At 39.0% G+C, this 18,145-nt stretch overlaps 2 protein-coding genes across 3 annotated transcripts; both read left to right on the top strand.

The window, feature by feature from the left end:
* Window positions 1-4,562: 4,562 nt before the first annotated feature.
* On the top strand, window positions 4,563-7,354 carry LOC140581484 (mitochondrial nicotinamide adenine dinucleotide transporter SLC25A51-like). 2 transcript variants are annotated; one of them, XM_072704316.1, is made up of 4 exons: window positions 4,563-4,661; window positions 5,301-6,004; window positions 6,381-6,514; window positions 7,213-7,354. In XM_072704316.1, exons 2-3 carry the CDS (start codon window positions 5,342-5,344, stop codon window positions 6,426-6,428), a joined length of 711 nt encoding a protein of 236 aa, XP_072560417.1. In that variant the 5' UTR covers window positions 4,563-4,661; window positions 5,301-5,341; the 3' UTR covers window positions 6,429-6,514; window positions 7,213-7,354. The 2 variants fall into 2 exon arrangements, with proteins under 2 accessions (XP_072560417.1, XP_072560416.1); XM_072704315.1 differs by having other exon boundaries at window positions 5,301-6,262.
* A 3,331-nt stretch (window positions 7,355-10,685) lies between these two features.
* On the top strand, window positions 10,686-13,737 carry LOC111847675 (mitochondrial nicotinamide adenine dinucleotide transporter SLC25A51-like). Its single transcript, XM_072704338.1, has 4 exons — window positions 10,686-10,824; window positions 11,689-12,650; window positions 12,769-12,902; window positions 13,596-13,737. Exon 2 carries the CDS (start codon window positions 11,730-11,732, stop codon window positions 12,585-12,587), a length of 858 nt encoding a protein of 285 aa, XP_072560439.1. The 5' UTR covers window positions 10,686-10,824; window positions 11,689-11,729; the 3' UTR covers window positions 12,588-12,650; window positions 12,769-12,902; window positions 13,596-13,737.
* The last annotated feature ends 4,408 nt before the right edge of the window (window positions 13,738-18,145 follow it).

Raw genomic sequence — 18,145 nt, 5'->3', positions numbered from 1 at the left:
TTAAATAAGGATAGTTTATGGAATATTTTCCCTAATTATTTTTTAAGTTCTTTAGGTGGTGTATGTTTCTTTTTACAATGTAACTATTCAATAGAAAAAATTCCAGTTAAATTAGCAGATTTTCATAAGCAGGCGTTTAAGACATGGAGCCCTACTGTTCTACAGTCACAACTTTTCACCACATCGATACTTTATTTGGAACAATAAAGACATTCTTTATAAAAATAGGAGTATTTTTTACCGGTCTTGGTTTGATAATGGGATTATCAAAGTCAGTCAATTATTAAATGGACAAGGGTTATTACTTTCTTATACAGAATTCCTTGACAAATTCAAAATTCCGGTGAAACCCAAAGAATATGCTATTGTGTTTGATGCGGTGCCCAGAAAGATTGTCCTATTACTACAAAATTGTGGTGAAATAAACACTGAAGTTTGGGTGGACAAAATTTTGGTTAAAGGAATTGATATATTAGAAAAAATTGCAATAATAAGTTTATCAGAAGTATATTCAAGGAACGTTATATTCCAAATTCAACAGTTTTTTGGTCCTCCTTATTTGACTGTATTGATTGGAAAAGAGCATGGACTAATATTAATAAATATTTTGTTTGTAATAAAACCAAAGAAGTATCATTTAAAATTTTGCACAGAATTTATCCGGTAAAACAGGTTCTTGAGAGATTTAATTTAAACATAGAGGACACCTGTCAGTTTTGTAATTTATCAAAGGAGACCATTGTTCATGTTTTCTTCCATTGTTTATACTCTAGATTATTTTGGATAGACGTGTCTAATTTCTTGATGAGAGCTTTTGAAATGTTGATTAAAATAGATTTATATGATATAATGCTTTATTTTACAAGGGATACTTTGAACAGAAATGTATGTTTTATAATACAGCTCTTTCTTATACTTGGAAAATTCCATATCCATAAAAGAAAATGGTCTAGTGCTAAGCCAAATTTTTTTCTTTTTATTAAGGACTTTAAACAATACAGCACCACTTTAAGTTATATTAAAAACAAAAAAGCTATGAGATCATACGAATTACTTTGTTTTTATAAACTTGCGTAATTACCCCTGACGCATTCTTATTTGTTAGACGTGGCTGTTATATATTGTATTCTGTATGTCTGGTATTTGAAATGATTGTACATTGTCTGTTTTATGTATTTACAGTTCTTGTAAAAAATAAAAAACCAAAAAAAAAAAAAAACAGCACGCTAGTACAAAAAATATCAAAAACAAAAAACCTGCTGGCTGGGTCAAAAACACAAGGATGGACCACTTGGACGTTACATGACATCAGAAAGCAATACCCTGTGTAAATAGTTTTAATGGGATGGATGTGTAATCAATGTAAAGTAATTTGATTTAAAAAATTAAGTTGTGATGTTAATATAAACATAGATGTGCTTCAAATTACATGTTTAAAATTAACTTAAGCTTTTGTGTCAAGAAGTGTTACATAAATGTTTAAGTGAAGCAAATAAGCTATGTTAACATTCATTGTTCTTATATATTAACCCCTTACGTTTAAGTGAAAGAAATAGCTTACTCAGTAACACCACATTCATTACTAATGAGTTACAGTGTGTTTCACTTTATAATACTGTTCTTGATCTTTAGTAACTCATTTTGAAGAAGTCAGTAACGCCACAATCATTACTAATGAGTTACAATTAGTTTTATTTAGGTCATTATTAAGACTTCATTCCTTATTTAAAATACATACATTAATTTCTTAATGTTAAAAAAGATCAACAATATGTGGTGGAACACATCATGTGGTAAAACAGGAGTCTGATTGACCATCCCTTCAGTTGGACTTCAAAGTACAGTTTGAAGAACAGTCACACAGACTGAAGTGAGGTAAACAATTAAAATGTAGGTACTGTATACATATTTTACAGAATAAGTTGTATGTCATACAAACAAGTATAGGAAGAAACAAGCCTGTTTTTGAATGCCAAAAACCATTGAGAACAGTAGCATATACGTCCCAGTTAGTGCAAAATAAGCACTGTTCATTTGACGAGTAATGAACTAGTAGTTATTAGAAATAATGCATAGTTAGTAGATAATTCCCAATGAGACCTACAATACTCAATACTTCCTAATGAAGTACTAGCGAACTACTATAATAATTAGTTCGCTATTACCTATTGAGTAATTAAGCATAACTCCTTAGTAGTGAATAGTACTAATTTAGGTGTTAATGAAGCACTACTCATTTGTTGCTGCTTAGTTTCTGCATATTTACCTCTTAACTACGGAACTATTATAAAGTGTTACCGCAGTACGTTTCAGTGATTGATAAACACGTTTGTGATGGTTTTTAACAGTTACACATCTATACATAAATTTACAGTACTTCAAAAGTTAATAACATAAATTATATTAAGTAATTAAAGTCCTATTTAAGTATTATATTCGCCATTCACACATAATGGCAACTGCGTATTGTTTGTTTACAGTACAAGCAAAGTCCATCGCCATACAACGCATGGCATCACAAAATGTACATGAAAATTTTAGGCATATGAAAATAATATATAGTATTAAAAAACACACATTTTCGAAATTACTGTAATGTTTTTGACTGTTAGTCATTTAATGTTAATTGTTTAGTTTATTTGGGAGGATATTTTTTGGTCCTTTTCCGTGTTTTGGCGTCTTTCGAACGACAAGCTCGCCAACAAGCGTATCGTAAGTTTAACGGTTTTATTTAATTTATCATTTCTTGTGTATAATTAAGGTATACTTTTAATAATATATATTAAGGTATAATTTTAATTTAAGTCTATATTCTTGGTCACAGAAAAACATAGAAAATTGAAAAAAAATATCAGTGTTTCTGAGGTTTGAAGGAATTATTTGTAGCCTATTTACCTTATTTTAAATTGGAAAAACTGATTCAGGTCGAACCATTATTATTATTGTTGTTGCTGTTGACGATCCTATTTAAAATTCATTCATTTTCTAAGGAATTGAGTCTTTCTGTCTTCGTCTTGTGGTAGTCACGTGAATACAGATTCTTTTTATTGAGCCATATCATTAGGCTCAGCTCGGTAATATATGGACCTGCAATTTCGGCTCCCAAACGGCTGTCCATTTAGTACTACTTCTGGCTATAATATTCAGCCAAATTTACTATGTGGGGCCGATATGATTGATAAGTTTGTGCGTACATCATTTAAATTATTCAAAGTAATTATACAAAACCTTTTAATTTCCAGAATGCTGTTATTTTACGTTATGTTTGGTATAAAACATTCATGAAAACAGTATTTTAAAACTGTATGGAACGTTTAATTAATATTGAACGTTGTAAATTAGGGTGTCACAACAAACATTAAACACACTGCATCTGGTCTTGGTGCATAAATACAAGTCACAGATCTCTAATGCTACTGTTATGTCCATGTTACGCAAGATAAAATAATAAAACACGTAACTAAATTATCATTGTCTGTCATTAGACGTGATTTATCGCACAGCACGCACATCAACACACTACTCATTCGGTGCTTGGAGTGCCCGTGGTCGAAACGTGTGGCGAAAAGATCATCCTATTGCCGTGCTGTGTTAATAGCGAAGAGAGAAAAAAAAACAGAATAAAAAAAATAATCGGCTCTCAGACAGGAGGCGGATCCCATCGTTCACGGAAAGGGGCCGACTCGTTCATGAAGGACACATCACTACCTTGTATAATGGAATTAAAGTGTTTTTTGTCGATTTTTATTTATATTATATATATTTCTGTGGAGACCCGCCCTTGTACCTGTCCTACATAAGCGACTGCCACATTTTTTCATTTATCCTGTAGGAGCTGAGTTTGGGGAGAAAAATGTCAGCTTTCCCTTCCAGATGTTCCAATCAGTGTTATCATACTTTTGCTTATTTAATTAAGTTTTGTTGTTGTTGTTTAATAAGGATTCTTTAAAATTATTTTCAATTTTCATTTGAAATCAAGATTAGTTTTAGTTACGTCTGTGGCTTCATTAGTTTGTAATCGTTCTCATTTTAAAGACACTTTTCTATTTAATCTGCGATGGGTCGGTGCCCTGTCTTGGGTTATTCCCCGCCTTGCGGCCGTAGGTTCCGGACCTCCGCGACACAAGCGGTTACAGAAAATGGATGAATGGATGGATGAATATCCATGGTCCCTTCCCTCTTGTTGCAGCAAGTGTATATGTATAAAATAGACAAACGCAACATTATTAGCTATTGCATTGTTTATTTCACAAAGCAGAGTAATTTTACACTAGTGAGCAGGGGTCTGATCACGGAGGGTGAAGCTCACAGGTGACCCTAAAGCTTCCCTGAATATAACACGCTGCTGTTCAGCTATATCGCTCATCTCCAGCAAGAGTCCGTCGGAGTCACGCTCGAGGCTTAGATGATTCTAAGCGTCAACCAGTTAGAACACTCAGTCTAGTTTACGTAATATCGTACGTCGATTTGTTGTCAATTAAAAAAAAACAAAAACAAAAAAACGTAGTTCTGGAACTGTGACGTAAAAATCACAACCGTGCCACTATTAATACTGAGCGCAACCAACCACTGTCGTCATTTAAGCACAGGCGATAATTCAGGGCGCATCTGAAAAAATTACCTGAGCTAACGAAGGTGAAACATCTACGACCAGTTTCTAGGTAAGGCAGTTTGCTAACTATTAAATGGAGTGGTTTATAAAGTTTCGCTCTAACTCTTTTTAGGGAACTTGCTCTGATGGCAATGACGCTATGTCAAAATAATGGAAAGAATACTGTCTCGGGAGATGATCGCTTCTGGGTTCAATTCTCTCCAGATTGACTCCTTGACAATATCGCTAGACGCAGTTTATTAGATCATTTTAAATTGTAAACTTCCCAGTTGACCGACGTGTAGGACGAGGGCTCGGTGCTTTGAGCTTGCCCGATAAAACGTGATATTTGCAGCAGGATGGGCACCGATAAAACGTGAAAGAGAAGGCCGTTCTTTAAAAATGTGCTCTGAGGCTTGGAGGTCACTTAAAGTTCGTACGAAACGAGCGACTTCACGCGTGCAAATGCCGCTGTGCCCCCACCCCCAGCTCGTGTCAGGAATAGGTGTGGCAGCAAGGCCCCTGCTAAACAGAAAGGTTCTTTTCTAGGACAATTGTGTAATCGGTCAACACAGCATGACAGTAGGGGCACCCCTACTCCATATGGTTTATCTTTTGCACCTTTATTAGTGTATTTGGTTTTCTTTTAACTAGTACAGTATGAGAGTACACATAAAACCCTTATTCTTATGAATTGCATCCTTTACAGTATCCAAGCATTGCGAATTTGCCTCCTCGGAATAAAGTACGATGGCAGACAATCAGCAAGGCAGCTCTGAGTGTGAGGCACCAACTGGGCGTGCAAAGCACTACATCAGCGGTGGGTGTGCTGGTATCGCGAGCACCATGATCGTCTTCCCCATAAAAAAGACCGTCTTCCGGCAGCAGGTGTTTGGCGTGCGCACGAGTGAGGCCATCCGGCAGCTGCAGAGGGATGGCATGCGGACACTATACCGTGGCTTGCTGCCCCCCCTGCTGGAGAAGACCACCTCGGCAGCCATCATGTTTGGCTTTTATGAGGATATGTCGCGGTGGCTGCCCCAACCCGCTGGCAGCCCGGGGCTGCTGACTAACAGCATGGCGGCTGTACTGGCGGGCACTGCTGAGGCGACTATGACCCCCTTCAACAGGGTCCAGGCATTGCTGCAGGACCAGCGGAACCATAGTCGCTTCAACAACACCTTCCATACGTTCCGGACCCTGGTGCGGGACTATGGCGTGCGGGAGTTGTACCGCGGCATGGGGCCAATCCTGCTGCAAAACGGGCCCTACAATGTGCTCTTCTTTGGCCTCCGCGGGCCCATGAAGAGGAGCCTGCCTGTGGCCGAGACCCACGTTGGCCACCTGGTCAACGACTTCATCTGCGGCGGCATTTTGGGAGCATCTCTGAACTTCCTTTTCTACCCACTAAAGGTACTGAAGGCTCGCAAGCAGACGCAGGTGGGTGGCAAGTTCCAGTCTTCGTGGCAGGTGCTCCGCACCATCTGGAGTGAGCGGGGCGGAAAGTTGAGCCACCTCTACCGTGGGGCGTTCCTCAATTATAACCGCTCCCTCCTGTCCTGGGGCATCACTAACGCTGCCTATGAGTTTTTAAAGAAGGTCACGTAAACCGACCTGGAACCTCTACCACCCCCTGCTCAGAATTCAGGATTGCTACTCCGTGCATCAATAGTAAGTGAAAGCTGTAGTAATATACTGTTTGTTGGCACTTCTCTCTAATTTGTGTCTCATTCAAATGATTGCATACACAGTATTGTCCAACTTTTATCTGTTGCTTATGTTGCTTCAGTGTTTGTATGTGCAAAATACTGGATATTTTGCTCTTATCAACTGGTGACTGCTGACAATGGCTAAGAATGGACCTGGGTAGAGCCTCTACCGCCCAGACCTCAGAATTCAAGATTGTTGCTCCGCACGTCAATTGTAAGTGAAAGCTGTTGTAATATACTGCTCATTGGCACTTATCTCTTATCTATCTCATTAAATCAGTTGTACACACAGTACTTTCCAACCTCTATCTGTGGATATGTCGTTACCGTGTTTGTATGTGCAAAATACTGGGTATTTAGTTCTTATCTACTGGATGGCACTGGTATTGCTAACAATGGCTGAGATCATATAAAGAGGGAAATATATTGGGTAGATTAGTCTAAAACACTGGTAAAGGTTTGTCAAATTAGTGTTGGTTTTAGCATTACTTTGGTCGTTAGCTATTTATGTGGAAAATGTTTTGAAATAGTATACAATTAATCTGTAACCAACTTTTGAACATGGAGAAGTACTATGTTATTCCAAAATATTGTTTTTAGATGAATATATATACATAATGTAAATCCAAGAGCTCTATCAAACTATGAAGCTGTGATGTTAATAGTGTGTTAAATCTGTTCCGCCCGCTCCGCTCCTCGCTCACGCTCCGCTCCGCTCACATGCTCTGGTTAGAAATAATAATTATCATCATAATAAAAATAGCAATAATGTTAATAATGTTGTGCATGCTAAGGTTTTACTACTCCTGGAACAGAAGGGTGTTTGAAGAGTTTAAGCTCTTCTTTGCTAATTATGACGATGTGCCTTGCTGTGTTTGCTGTACAGTCATGCTTTCTGCTGCTCTTTTACAGATGATGCGTGCAAAACACGTGTTATTCGACAGGAAGTGCAGGTGCAGCAGTAACCAGAAGCCGAGAAAGAAGGCTCATGACAGTGTGCTGTGACATACGAAATAACACTGTGCTGTTACTCAATTAAAGATGTACTTATCCAGATGCTTGTCATGGTTGTTTTTCATGTGGTCTTGTGCCTGAGTGACAGTGGTTACCCCCCCCCCCCCAAAAAAAAAAAACAAAAAACATTTATTATGCCCCCAAATAAATGTGGATTTATTGGGTTAAGTCATAAATAGCTTTTTATATTACATGCAATATTATCATATACAGTACATGTTGTAATCAATCCAAACGTAACATCGCTTCTCGAAATTCCCGTTGCTGGTTATATTTAGCACCCGGGGGAACGGGGTGCACTAAACCAGTATTTCATTTGGTTACCAAAAAGTGAAGGGCTTTAATAAAATAAACATTTTGAAGTATTTATGAAATAGAGAAGCTGGACAAATCGTCTCAGACAGGAGGAGCAGCCTCAGCACTTCAAAAGTGCAACAGCTAGTATTTTAAATGCTAACCTATAAAACAAATTCCATAGTATGTATATAGTTATTTCTTTCCCTGCAATACTTCTATATTGACTATAGACATGTGTTTTTCTTAGTTTTCAGTTGCACATGTTGCTTGTTTACTCCAATTGGCGTTTTAATATTTAACATTTCATTTTTAGCCGATATGCTCAGCAATTTGCACATTTTGCATTTTTCTTCCATTTGCTGTTGTTCTTATATTTAACACATTTGTTAGATTAATAATAATTAGCACATTTTGCATATGCGTTATTTTAGAATTTTATTCTTGGCCAACTTCTGATTTGCACAGTTAGCTGTTTTTCTCCATTTGGTTAGTGTTTTTATATTTAACATTTAAAATTTTTGCCTTTTGGCTATAAGCAATTAGTACATTTTGCATTTTTCTTTCATTTGCTGCTTTTATTTGACATATAATTCTTATCGAATCTGGCTGAACTGCCTTCCTTTGTTAATGTTACATTAGAAAAAAACATAATTTCCCTATTACTATATTTATCTAACTTAGCCCACTGCAAAATATGTCTACTAAGTTTAGCTTATATTTAATCAGGGGGCTGAGCTCCCTAATTTAGAAATCGTAGAATCGCCCTTAGTACGGAATATGGATTTAAATATTAATTTCTAGTAGGTGATTTGTATTATGGATGGGCACTAATTAAAGCAGAATTACTAATCGAATTTTTTCCAGTAGGTATTAGAATAATACTCAATTTAGCCTTGTTCTCAACCCACAAGTACACGGAGAAACGTGTATAGATATGGATCGAAATATTTCTTTCTTTCTATGGAAAATTAGATATTACTCTTTGCTTCAAACGGAGAACGTAAAACATTCAAAATGGCGCGAATACATTAATCTGGAATTTGAAATAGGTGAAGTGCATTAGCATATGCTGCATTTACAGGCTGAATTTCACGTTTTTAGTGATTATTATTATCGTTATTATTATTGTTGCTGTTGGCGATATTATTTAAAATAAATGCATTTTCTAAGGAATTGAGTCTTTCTGTCTTCGACGGCATGCGGACCCTGTACCGTGGCATGCTGCCCCCGCTGGTACAGAGGACCACCTCAATGACCTTCATGTTCGGCTGCGCAATGGACCCTTTTTTATTAAAATTTATTAAGGTGAGCCCTTAGCCCACTGCAAAATTTGTCTACTAAGTTTAGCTTATATTTATTCAGGGGGCTGAGCTCCCTAATTTAGAAATCGTAGAATCGCCCTTAGTACGGAATATGGATTTAAATATTAATTTCTAGTAGGTGATTTGTATTATGGATGGGCACTAATTAAAGCAGAATTACTAATCGAATTTTTTCCAGTAGGCATTAGAATAATACTCAATTTAGCCTTGTTCTCAACCCACACGTACACGGAGAAACGTGTATAGATATGGATCAAAATATTTCTTTCTTTCTATGGAAAATTAGATATTACTCTTTGCTTCAAACGGAGAACGTAAAACATTAAAAATGGCGCGAATACATTAATCTGGAATTTGAAATAGGTGAAGTGCATTAGCATATGCTGCATTTACAGGCTGAATTTCACGTTTTTAGTGATTATTATTATCGTTATTATTATTGTTGCTGTTGGCGATATTATTTAAAATAAATGCATTTTCTAAGGAATTGAGTCTTTCTGTCTTCGTCTTGTGGTAGTCACGTGAATTCTGATTCTTTTTATTGAGCCAGATCATTAGGCTCAGCTCGACAATAAGAACCTGCTCTTTCGGCTCCGAAACAGCTGTTCATTTAGTACCACTTCTGGCTATTAATATTCAGCCAAATTTAACAATGTTGGGCCCAAGATTGGTAGCCTATGTATGTGCGTACATCACTTAAATTATTCAAAGTAATTATAGTAAACCTTTTAATTTCGAGAATGCTGTTATTTTACATTATGATTGAATGCCCGTGGCCAAAACGTATGGCGAAAAGATCATCCTATTGCTGTCTTGTTGTAATTAAAAAGAGAGAAAAAAACACAAATAAAAAAATAATCGGCTCTCAGACAGGAGGCGGATCCCATCGTTCACGGAAAGGGGCCGACTCGTTCATGAAGGACACATCACTACCTTGTATAATGGAATTAAAGTGTTTTTTGTCGATTTTTATTTATATTATATATATTTCTGTGGAGACCCGCCCTTGTACCTGTCCTACATAAGCGACTGCCACATTTTTTCATTTATCCTGTAGGAGCTGAGTTTGGGGAGAAAAATGTCAGTTTTCCCTTCCAGATGTTCCAATCAGTGTTATCATACTTTTGCTTATTTAATTAAGTTTTGTTGTTGTTGTTGTTTAATAAGGATTCTTTAAAATTATTTTCAATTTTCATTTGAAATCAAGATTAGTTTTAGTTACGTCTGTGGCTTCATTAGTTTGTAATCGTTCTCATTTTAAAGACACTTTTCTATTTAATCTGCGATGGGTCGATGTCCTGTCTTGGGTTATTCCCCGCCTTGCGGCCGTAGGTTCCGGACCTCCGCGACACAAGCGGTTACAGAAAATGGATGAATGGATGGATGAATATCCATGGTCCCTTCCCTCTTGTTGCAGCAAGTGTATATGTATAAAATAGACAAACGCAACATTATTAGCTATTGCATTGTTTATTTCACAAAGCAGAGTAATTTTACACTAGTGAGCAGGGGTCTGATCACGGAGGGTGAAGCTCACAGGTGACCCTAAAGCTTCCCTGAATATAACACGCTGCTGTTCAGCTATATCGCTCATCTCCAGCAATAGAGTCCGTCGGAGTCACGCTCGAGGCTTAGATGATTCTAAGCGTCAACCAGTTAGAACACTCAGTCTAGTTTACGTAATATCGTACGTCGATTTGTTGTCAATTAAAAAAAAACAAAAACAAAAAAACGTAGTTCTGGAACTGTGACGTAAAAATCACAACCGTGCCACTATTAATACTGAGCGCAACCAACCACTGTCGTCATTTAAGCACAGGCGATAATTCAGGGCGCATCTGAAAAAATTACCTGAGCTAACGAAGGTGAAATATCTACGACCAGCTTCTAGGTAAGGCAGTTTGCTACGGAAGAGGATTAGGGCCACCATGAAAATATTATTTGAATTCTGACTTTAATCTCAGAATTCTGACTTTAATTTCAGAATTCTTACTTTTTTTTCTAAACTCAGAATTCTGAGATTAAAGTCAGAATTCTGAGATTAAAGTCAGAATTCTGAAATTAAAGTCAGAATTCTGAGATTAAAGTCAGAATTCAAATAATATTTTCATGGTGGCCCTAATCCTCTTCCGTAGTACGCTAACAATTAAATGGAGTGGTTTTATAAGGTTTCGCTCTAACTCTTTTGAGGGAACTCGCTTTGTTGCAACGGCGCTATGTCAAAATAATGGGAAGAATAAATACTGTCTCAGGAGATGATCGCTTCTGGGTACAATTCTGATTGATTCCTTGACAATATCGTCAAACGCAGGATATTAGATCATTTTAAATTGTAAATTTCCCAGTTGACCGATGTGTAGGACGAGAGCTCCGTGCTCGGAGCTGGCCCGACAAAACGTGAAAGAGAAGGCTGTTCTTTAAGGTGGTGGGATGGCCAGCGGCGAAAATGTGCTCTGAGGCCTGGAGGTCACTTACAGTTCGCAGGAAGCGAGCGACCTTACGCGTGCAAACGCTGCTGTTCCCCCACAGTTCGTATCAGGAATAGATGTGCGCATTTCTGCGCTGGCAGCAAGGACCCTGCTAAACAGAAAACTTATTTTCTAGGATGATCATGTATAGGTGTAGGACAGCCTGACAATAGGGGCACCTCATAATCCATATGGGTTGTTTTTTGTACCTCTATTGGTGTATTTTAACTAGTACAGCATGAAAGTACACATGAATGCCTAATTCTTTTTAATTCTCTCCTTTACAGTATTTTACCATTGAAAATTTGCCTCCCTTCACTTCAGTAAGATGGCAGAGAATCAACAAGGGAGCCCTGAGTTTGAGGCACCAACCAGGCCTGGAAAGCACTATATCTGCGGTGGTTGTGCTGGCATGGCGAACATTATGATGACCTTCCCAGTAAAGAAGGTCATCTTTCGGCAGCAGGTTTTTGACGTGCCCACGACCGAGGCCATCCGGCAGCTGCAAAGGGACGGCATGCGGACCCTGTACCGTGGCATGCTGCCCCCGCTGCTACAGAGGACCACCTCAATGGCCTTCATGTTCGGCTTTTACAACGACTTATCTCGGCTGCTGCCACGACCTGCCGGCACCCCGGGGCTGCTGACCAGCAGCATGGCGGCTATTCTCGCGGGCACTATGGGGGCAACTCTGACCCCCTTTGAGAGGATCCAGGCGCTGCTGCAGGACCATCGGCACCACGGCCGTTTCAATAACACTTTTCATGTGTTCCGGACGCTGGTGCAGGACTACGGGGTGCGTGAATTGTACCGTGGCATGGGGCCCATCCTGCTGCGCAATGGGCCCTACAACATGCTCTTCTTCGGGCTCCGTGGGCCCATCAAGAACAGCCTGCCTGAGGCTGAATCCCATGCCGGCCACCTGGTCAGTGATTTTGTCTGCGGCGGCCTTCTGGGAGCCACTCTGGGCTTACTTTTCTACCCACTAAATGTACTGAAGGCTTGCAAGCAGACGCAGGTGGGTGGCAAGTTCCAGTCCTCGTGGCAGGTGCTGCGTACCATCTGGAGTGAGCGGGGTGGTAAATTGAGCCACCTCTACCGAGGGGCTCACCTTAATTACCACCGCTCCCTCCTGTCCTGGGGCATCACCAATGCCGTGTACGAGTTTCTAAGGAAGGTCATGTAGACCGACCTGGAACCTCTGCCACCCCCTGCTCAGAATTCAGGATTGCTACTCCGTGCATCAATAGTAAGTGAAAGCTGTAGTAATATACTGTTTGTTGGCACTTCTCTCTAATTTGTGTCTCATTCAAATGATTGCATACACAGTATTGTCCAACTTTTATCTGTTGCTTATGTTGCTTCAGTGTTTGTATGTGCAAAATACTGGATATTTTGCTCTTATCAACTGGTGACTGCTGACAATGGCTAAGAATGGACCTGGGTAGAGCCTCTACCGCCCAGACCTCAGAATTCAAGATTGTTGCTCCGCACATCAATTGTAAGTGAAAGCTGTTGTAATATACTGCTCATTGGCACTTATCTCTTATCTATCTCATTAAATCAGTTGTACACACAGTACTTTCCAACCTCTATCTGTGGATATGTCGTTACCGTGTTTGTATGTGCAAAATACTAGGTATTTAGTTCTTATCTACTGGACAGCACTGGTATTGCTAACAATGGCTGAGATCATATAAAGAGGGAAATATATTGGGTAGATTAGTCTAAAAGACTGGTAAAGGTTTGTCAAATTAGTGTTGGTTTTAGCATTACTTTGGTCGTTAGCTATTTATGTGGAAAATGTTTTGAAATAGTATACAATTAATCTGTGACTAACTTTTGAACATGGAGAAGTACTATGTTATTCCAAAATATTGTTTTTAGATGAATATATATACATAATGTAAATCCAAGAGCTCTATCAAACTATGAAGCTGTGATGTTAATAGTGTGTTAAATCTGTTCCGCCCGCTCCGCTCCTCGCTCACACTCCGCTCACATGCTCTGGTTAGAAATAATAATTATCATCATAATAAAAATAGCAATAATGTTAATAATGTTGTGCATGCTAAGCTTTTACTACTCCTGGAACAGAAGGGTGTTTGAAGAGTTTAAGCTCTTCTTTGCTAATTATGACGATGTGCCTTGCTGTGTTTGCTGTACAGTCATGCTTTCTGCTGCTCTTTTACAGATGATGCGTGCAAAACACGTGTTATTCGACAGGAAGTGCAGGTGCAGCAGTAACCAGAAGCCGAGAAAGAAGGCTCATGACAGTGTGCTGTGACATACGAAATAACACTGTGCTGTTACTCAATTAAAGATGTACTTATCCAGATGCTTGTCATGGTTGTTTTTCATGTGGTCTTGTGCCTGAGTGACAGTGGTTACCCCCCCCCCCCCAAAAAAAAAAAACCAAAAACATTTATTATGCCCCCAAATAAATGTGGATTTATTGGGTTAAGTCATAAATAGCTTTTTATATTACATGCAATATTATCATATACAGTACATGCTGTAATCAATCCAAACGTAACATCGCTTCTCGAAATTCCCGTTGCTGGTTATATTTAGCACCCGGGGGAACGGGGTGCACTAAACCAGTATTTCATTTGGTTACCAAAAAGTGAAGGGCTTTAGTATTCGGCACAGGATGCAGCGGGACCTGTGAAAGGTGAATGAAGGTATATATCGAGACAACTTTTTATCCAAAGTGGGAAATTTATGAAGATATACAAAACCTGATAATTCGAAAAAGAAAATGATATAGCTAGTTGAAAACTATTAGAAAGATTTAAGGGATCGCCTACTGATATACTTTCGTTTCTTGTGTTACATTTAATGTCCCAGTGATCACAAGTGCATAAACTTACAATTACATTGTACAATTAACATTTTGAGTTCCACAATAATCCTGTTTTAATGTGTTTTATGTATATGTGTTACTCAATTAATTGTTTTGTTACTGGGAACAAGCTTAACCAAGTTTAAAAACACCGCACTAGTCTCCAATTATGTTCAATACAGCTTTGAATTATTTGACTGTTGCTGCCTCTTTATGTACACTAAAATGTTACATATAATATTCCTAAAAAAGGAAAAAAAAATTAAAACAGGCATTACATGTACATTTGTATATTTTATTATGATCCACCGGCAAACAAACAAATACAGTAATCGAGTACAGGCTACACACTCAATATAGTTTTATTCGCCTGTTGCTGTGCTTTTTTGCAAACAAATCTACAAAGTCATCAAGATTTATGGCCCTAGCCCTTCTTGACTCCACACTTAGCACCCCCAAATTACTCAATCGTTCATCAGTCATAATACTTCTCAAGGGATGTTTTGATCAATTTTAGCACAGAAAAACTGCACTCACATGATGCAGTGTTCACTGGTAATGCAAGTGCAATTTTACACAGTTTAAACATCTGATGGAAGACCTCACTATATGGCTACAGGAAGACGGTGAGATCTATTAAACTGTTTGGTGTTTCCAGACCATTAGTTCGCTTCCTCTCAAGAATTTGCTTAAGCTGGGGGATCTTGTATTGTAGATCTTCAGTGCTGCAGTTGTACTGTGAGGCGAATGGAAACACTCCATCAATCTCACAAAACTGCAGGGACTGCAGGGATTTAAGGCTTGTATCCCTTGCAATGTGACACAATTTTCTTTAGAAAATCTTCTCTTCACCTCAGACAGAAGCATATCAATAATTGGAATGAATAACCCTGCCCGAAAAGACTGTGTTGACCCGTCTTTGAACTATCGGGGTGGATATGTAATGCCTTTCAAGCCTAGAGCTTGGTGTGACCTGACAGCCTGGAGGTGTAGCACTGATGTTGCATTGCTTGGCAAGGGTCAGTTTTGTCCCAAATGTCATTAAAGACAGGGCCCTCTCTGTAACTGTCCAATATCTCAACAAGAGAGTCAACAAGTGTAACAGCTGTGCCCAAATTGAGTTGTGGGGACTGTAGAATACCTGAGAGATATTTTATCTCACCAAAAACACCGGTGAATGTTGCAAGGAGACCAACAAACTTGAGATCTATTTGGGCTAATAAACATCTTGCCTCTACAGCTCTGTCACCATTGGGCTCTTCTGATATTTCTTTTAGTAGACGTATGATGGCGGGCAGTCTGTCCCTCACTGTCATGCAAGCATTGTACCTACATGCCCACCTTGTCTCTATCAGCCTTTGTAACTCCCTTGGGGCTCCCTGAAACATCTCCCTCTGTACCTCAAGCCATTTTTGGTGCACATATGACCATGACACAAAGACATACAGTTTCTGCAAAAGAGAGAAGAAGCAATAGGCTCCAGGGATGCATTTCACACTGTCAACTAAAACTAAATTTAAACAATGTGCATTGCAGTGAACATAAAAAGCTAATGGTGCCTCTGCTTTAAAGCGTGCTTGCACACCTGTGTTCTTTCCACTCATGACTGAGGCACCATCATATGCTTGCCCTACAAGGTGGTTTTTGTAGTCAAGACCATATTTCTGCAATATTTGCACAATTTTCTGTGAAAGTGCTGCAGCGTCCAGGCGCTCTGCTGCTTCAAAGGCAAGGAAGCTTTCACATACTGACCCATTGTAGTAGTACCTAATTACAAAGGACATCTGTTCCTTCTTACTAAGGTCTTTAGTCTCCATCCATCCATCCATCCATTGTCCAAACCGCTTATCCTACTGGGTCTCGTCAACCAAAATGCTGAAAGCTTCACTTTGCACAACCTCACTAATTATTGAGGTGCGGACCATTTCGGCAAGACAATCAATGATTTCGTTTTGTGTAGCATGCCCAAGGTATGTTGCATTTCTTTGGCTTGTCATTTTCCTTTTGACAATGGGATCATGCTTAGCAAGGAGTTCCATAATACAAAGAAAATTTCCTTTATTGTCACTTTCTGACTCTCTGTGTGCTCTCTGGGCAATGTTTTGTGTAGCTGTGAAAAGCAGGATTTCTGCAACAGTTTTAATGTAATGTCTATTTTACCTCACTAATTTGTCATACTCTGCATTTAAGGAGGCTGAGAGAGAGGATGTGGTTGCAGTTGACTTCTCATACTCTGCCCAAGCTAACATTGCATTTGTATGAACTTCAGATTTTGCATGCCCTATAAGTCCCCCATCTTTGTAGGTCGCCTTCTTCCAATTTTTAAACCCCTCTTCAGATGTAAATACCGAATCACCTGAGGAGGGGAGACTGAACTGTCGGCAGGCATAACAGTAGGCAGAGTCTTTACTCTGAGAGTATTCCAGCCATTTATGTGTGTTATACCAGTCTTTAGAGAAGCACCGTCTTCTGTCCCCTTGATAGGTTCGAGGGAAGCTCTTGAGTTGTGGCTGCTTGGGCTGCTCTGCTCTTGACTTGGAGATATATGTGATGAAACAAGAGGCAAAATCAATCATTATGATATAAATAATCACAATAATAAGTTGGTCCCCCTTCATAGTAATTATCAATTATAGCTGTAATAACAGCCTATACACAAATCTAATAAAACTCAACTACTAATAAATAAATCAGAAGGCAGAAGTGATTGTCATGACTTGTAACTTAATGGAAACACACTCTAGCCATACATATACCCAAATGATGTTACAGAGGACACTGATATCTGGCCTAGTGATCCATTTCATTACAGTCATCACTTCACCTGTTGGTCCAGGAACAGGTCGAACACCTGCTTTTGCTAAATCCTGCCTCGCCTCTCTAACCATAGTTGCTGCCTGTTCCTGATCTGCTGTCTGATATTCTTCATCTTCATCTCTTACTGATGCTGTCTGTGCCTGTCTATCTTTATCATGCTCTGCCTCTGCTTCTTCCTCTGCATCCTCCACTTCACGAAGAGCAGGATGCTCCCCTCTTGGCTCTCTCTCTCTCCTGAACTAACTTTCTTCTTAAAATAAGAAGAGATGTCTGCAGACGTTCTCTTCATTGTCTGCAAACTGACATAACATATATACCAGCACCAGCTAACATTAGTTAAGTAATTAAATTTATCATGCCAAAAAGCAAGTTAAATAGTATATAGCATCAGCTAACGTTAAAGTAGATACATTTATCATGCCAAAAAGCAAGTTAAATAGCATGTAGCACCAGCTAACGTTAGTTAAGTAATTAAATATATCATGCCAAAAACAAGTTAAATAGCATGTAGCACCAGCTAACGTTAGTTAAGTAATTAAATATATCATGCCAAAAAGCAAGTTAAATAGCATATAGCACCAGCTAACGTTAGTTAAGTAGATAAATTTATCATGCCAAAAAGCAAGTTAAATAGCATGTAGCACCAGCTAACGATAGCAAGGTAATTAAATTTGGCACTAAAAAAACGTCACTACAGCCTCCAAAGTTTACTGAATAAATAGTTTCCACTCTTCTTTTTAGAAATTATGACTTATACTCAGTCACCGGTAGTCTTCTTCCTTAACTCCGCGCACAACACCTGTTTTTGTTGAAGATGACCAGAGACGTGCTGAGCTGCTGCTTCCTGTGAGCACCCCCACCCCCCGTGTGACTGGAGAGCGCTTTGCTGACCGTGCATTTGTTGAAACGCATAATTAAACATAGAAGCATATCTGGCATATGCGACCGATGAGGGGGGGGGGGCGACAAATTTATCAGGGGGGGCCATGCCCCCCCCCCCCTGGCCACCGCATGTTGGCGCCACTGCCAATAATATGAGCTTCTCTTGTTACTTCAGGATGTGCAAAACTATCCTTTGAAAA

This window comes from Paramormyrops kingsleyae, chromosome 21, assembly GCF_048594095.1.
Source record: "Paramormyrops kingsleyae isolate MSU_618 chromosome 21, PKINGS_0.4, whole genome shotgun sequence".
In the NCBI taxonomy this organism is placed as follows: Eukaryota; Metazoa; Chordata; class Actinopteri; order Osteoglossiformes; family Mormyridae; genus Paramormyrops; species Paramormyrops kingsleyae.
Note: the sequence above shows the minus strand (reverse complement) of the source record. Positions and strands in the feature narration are given on the sequence as shown.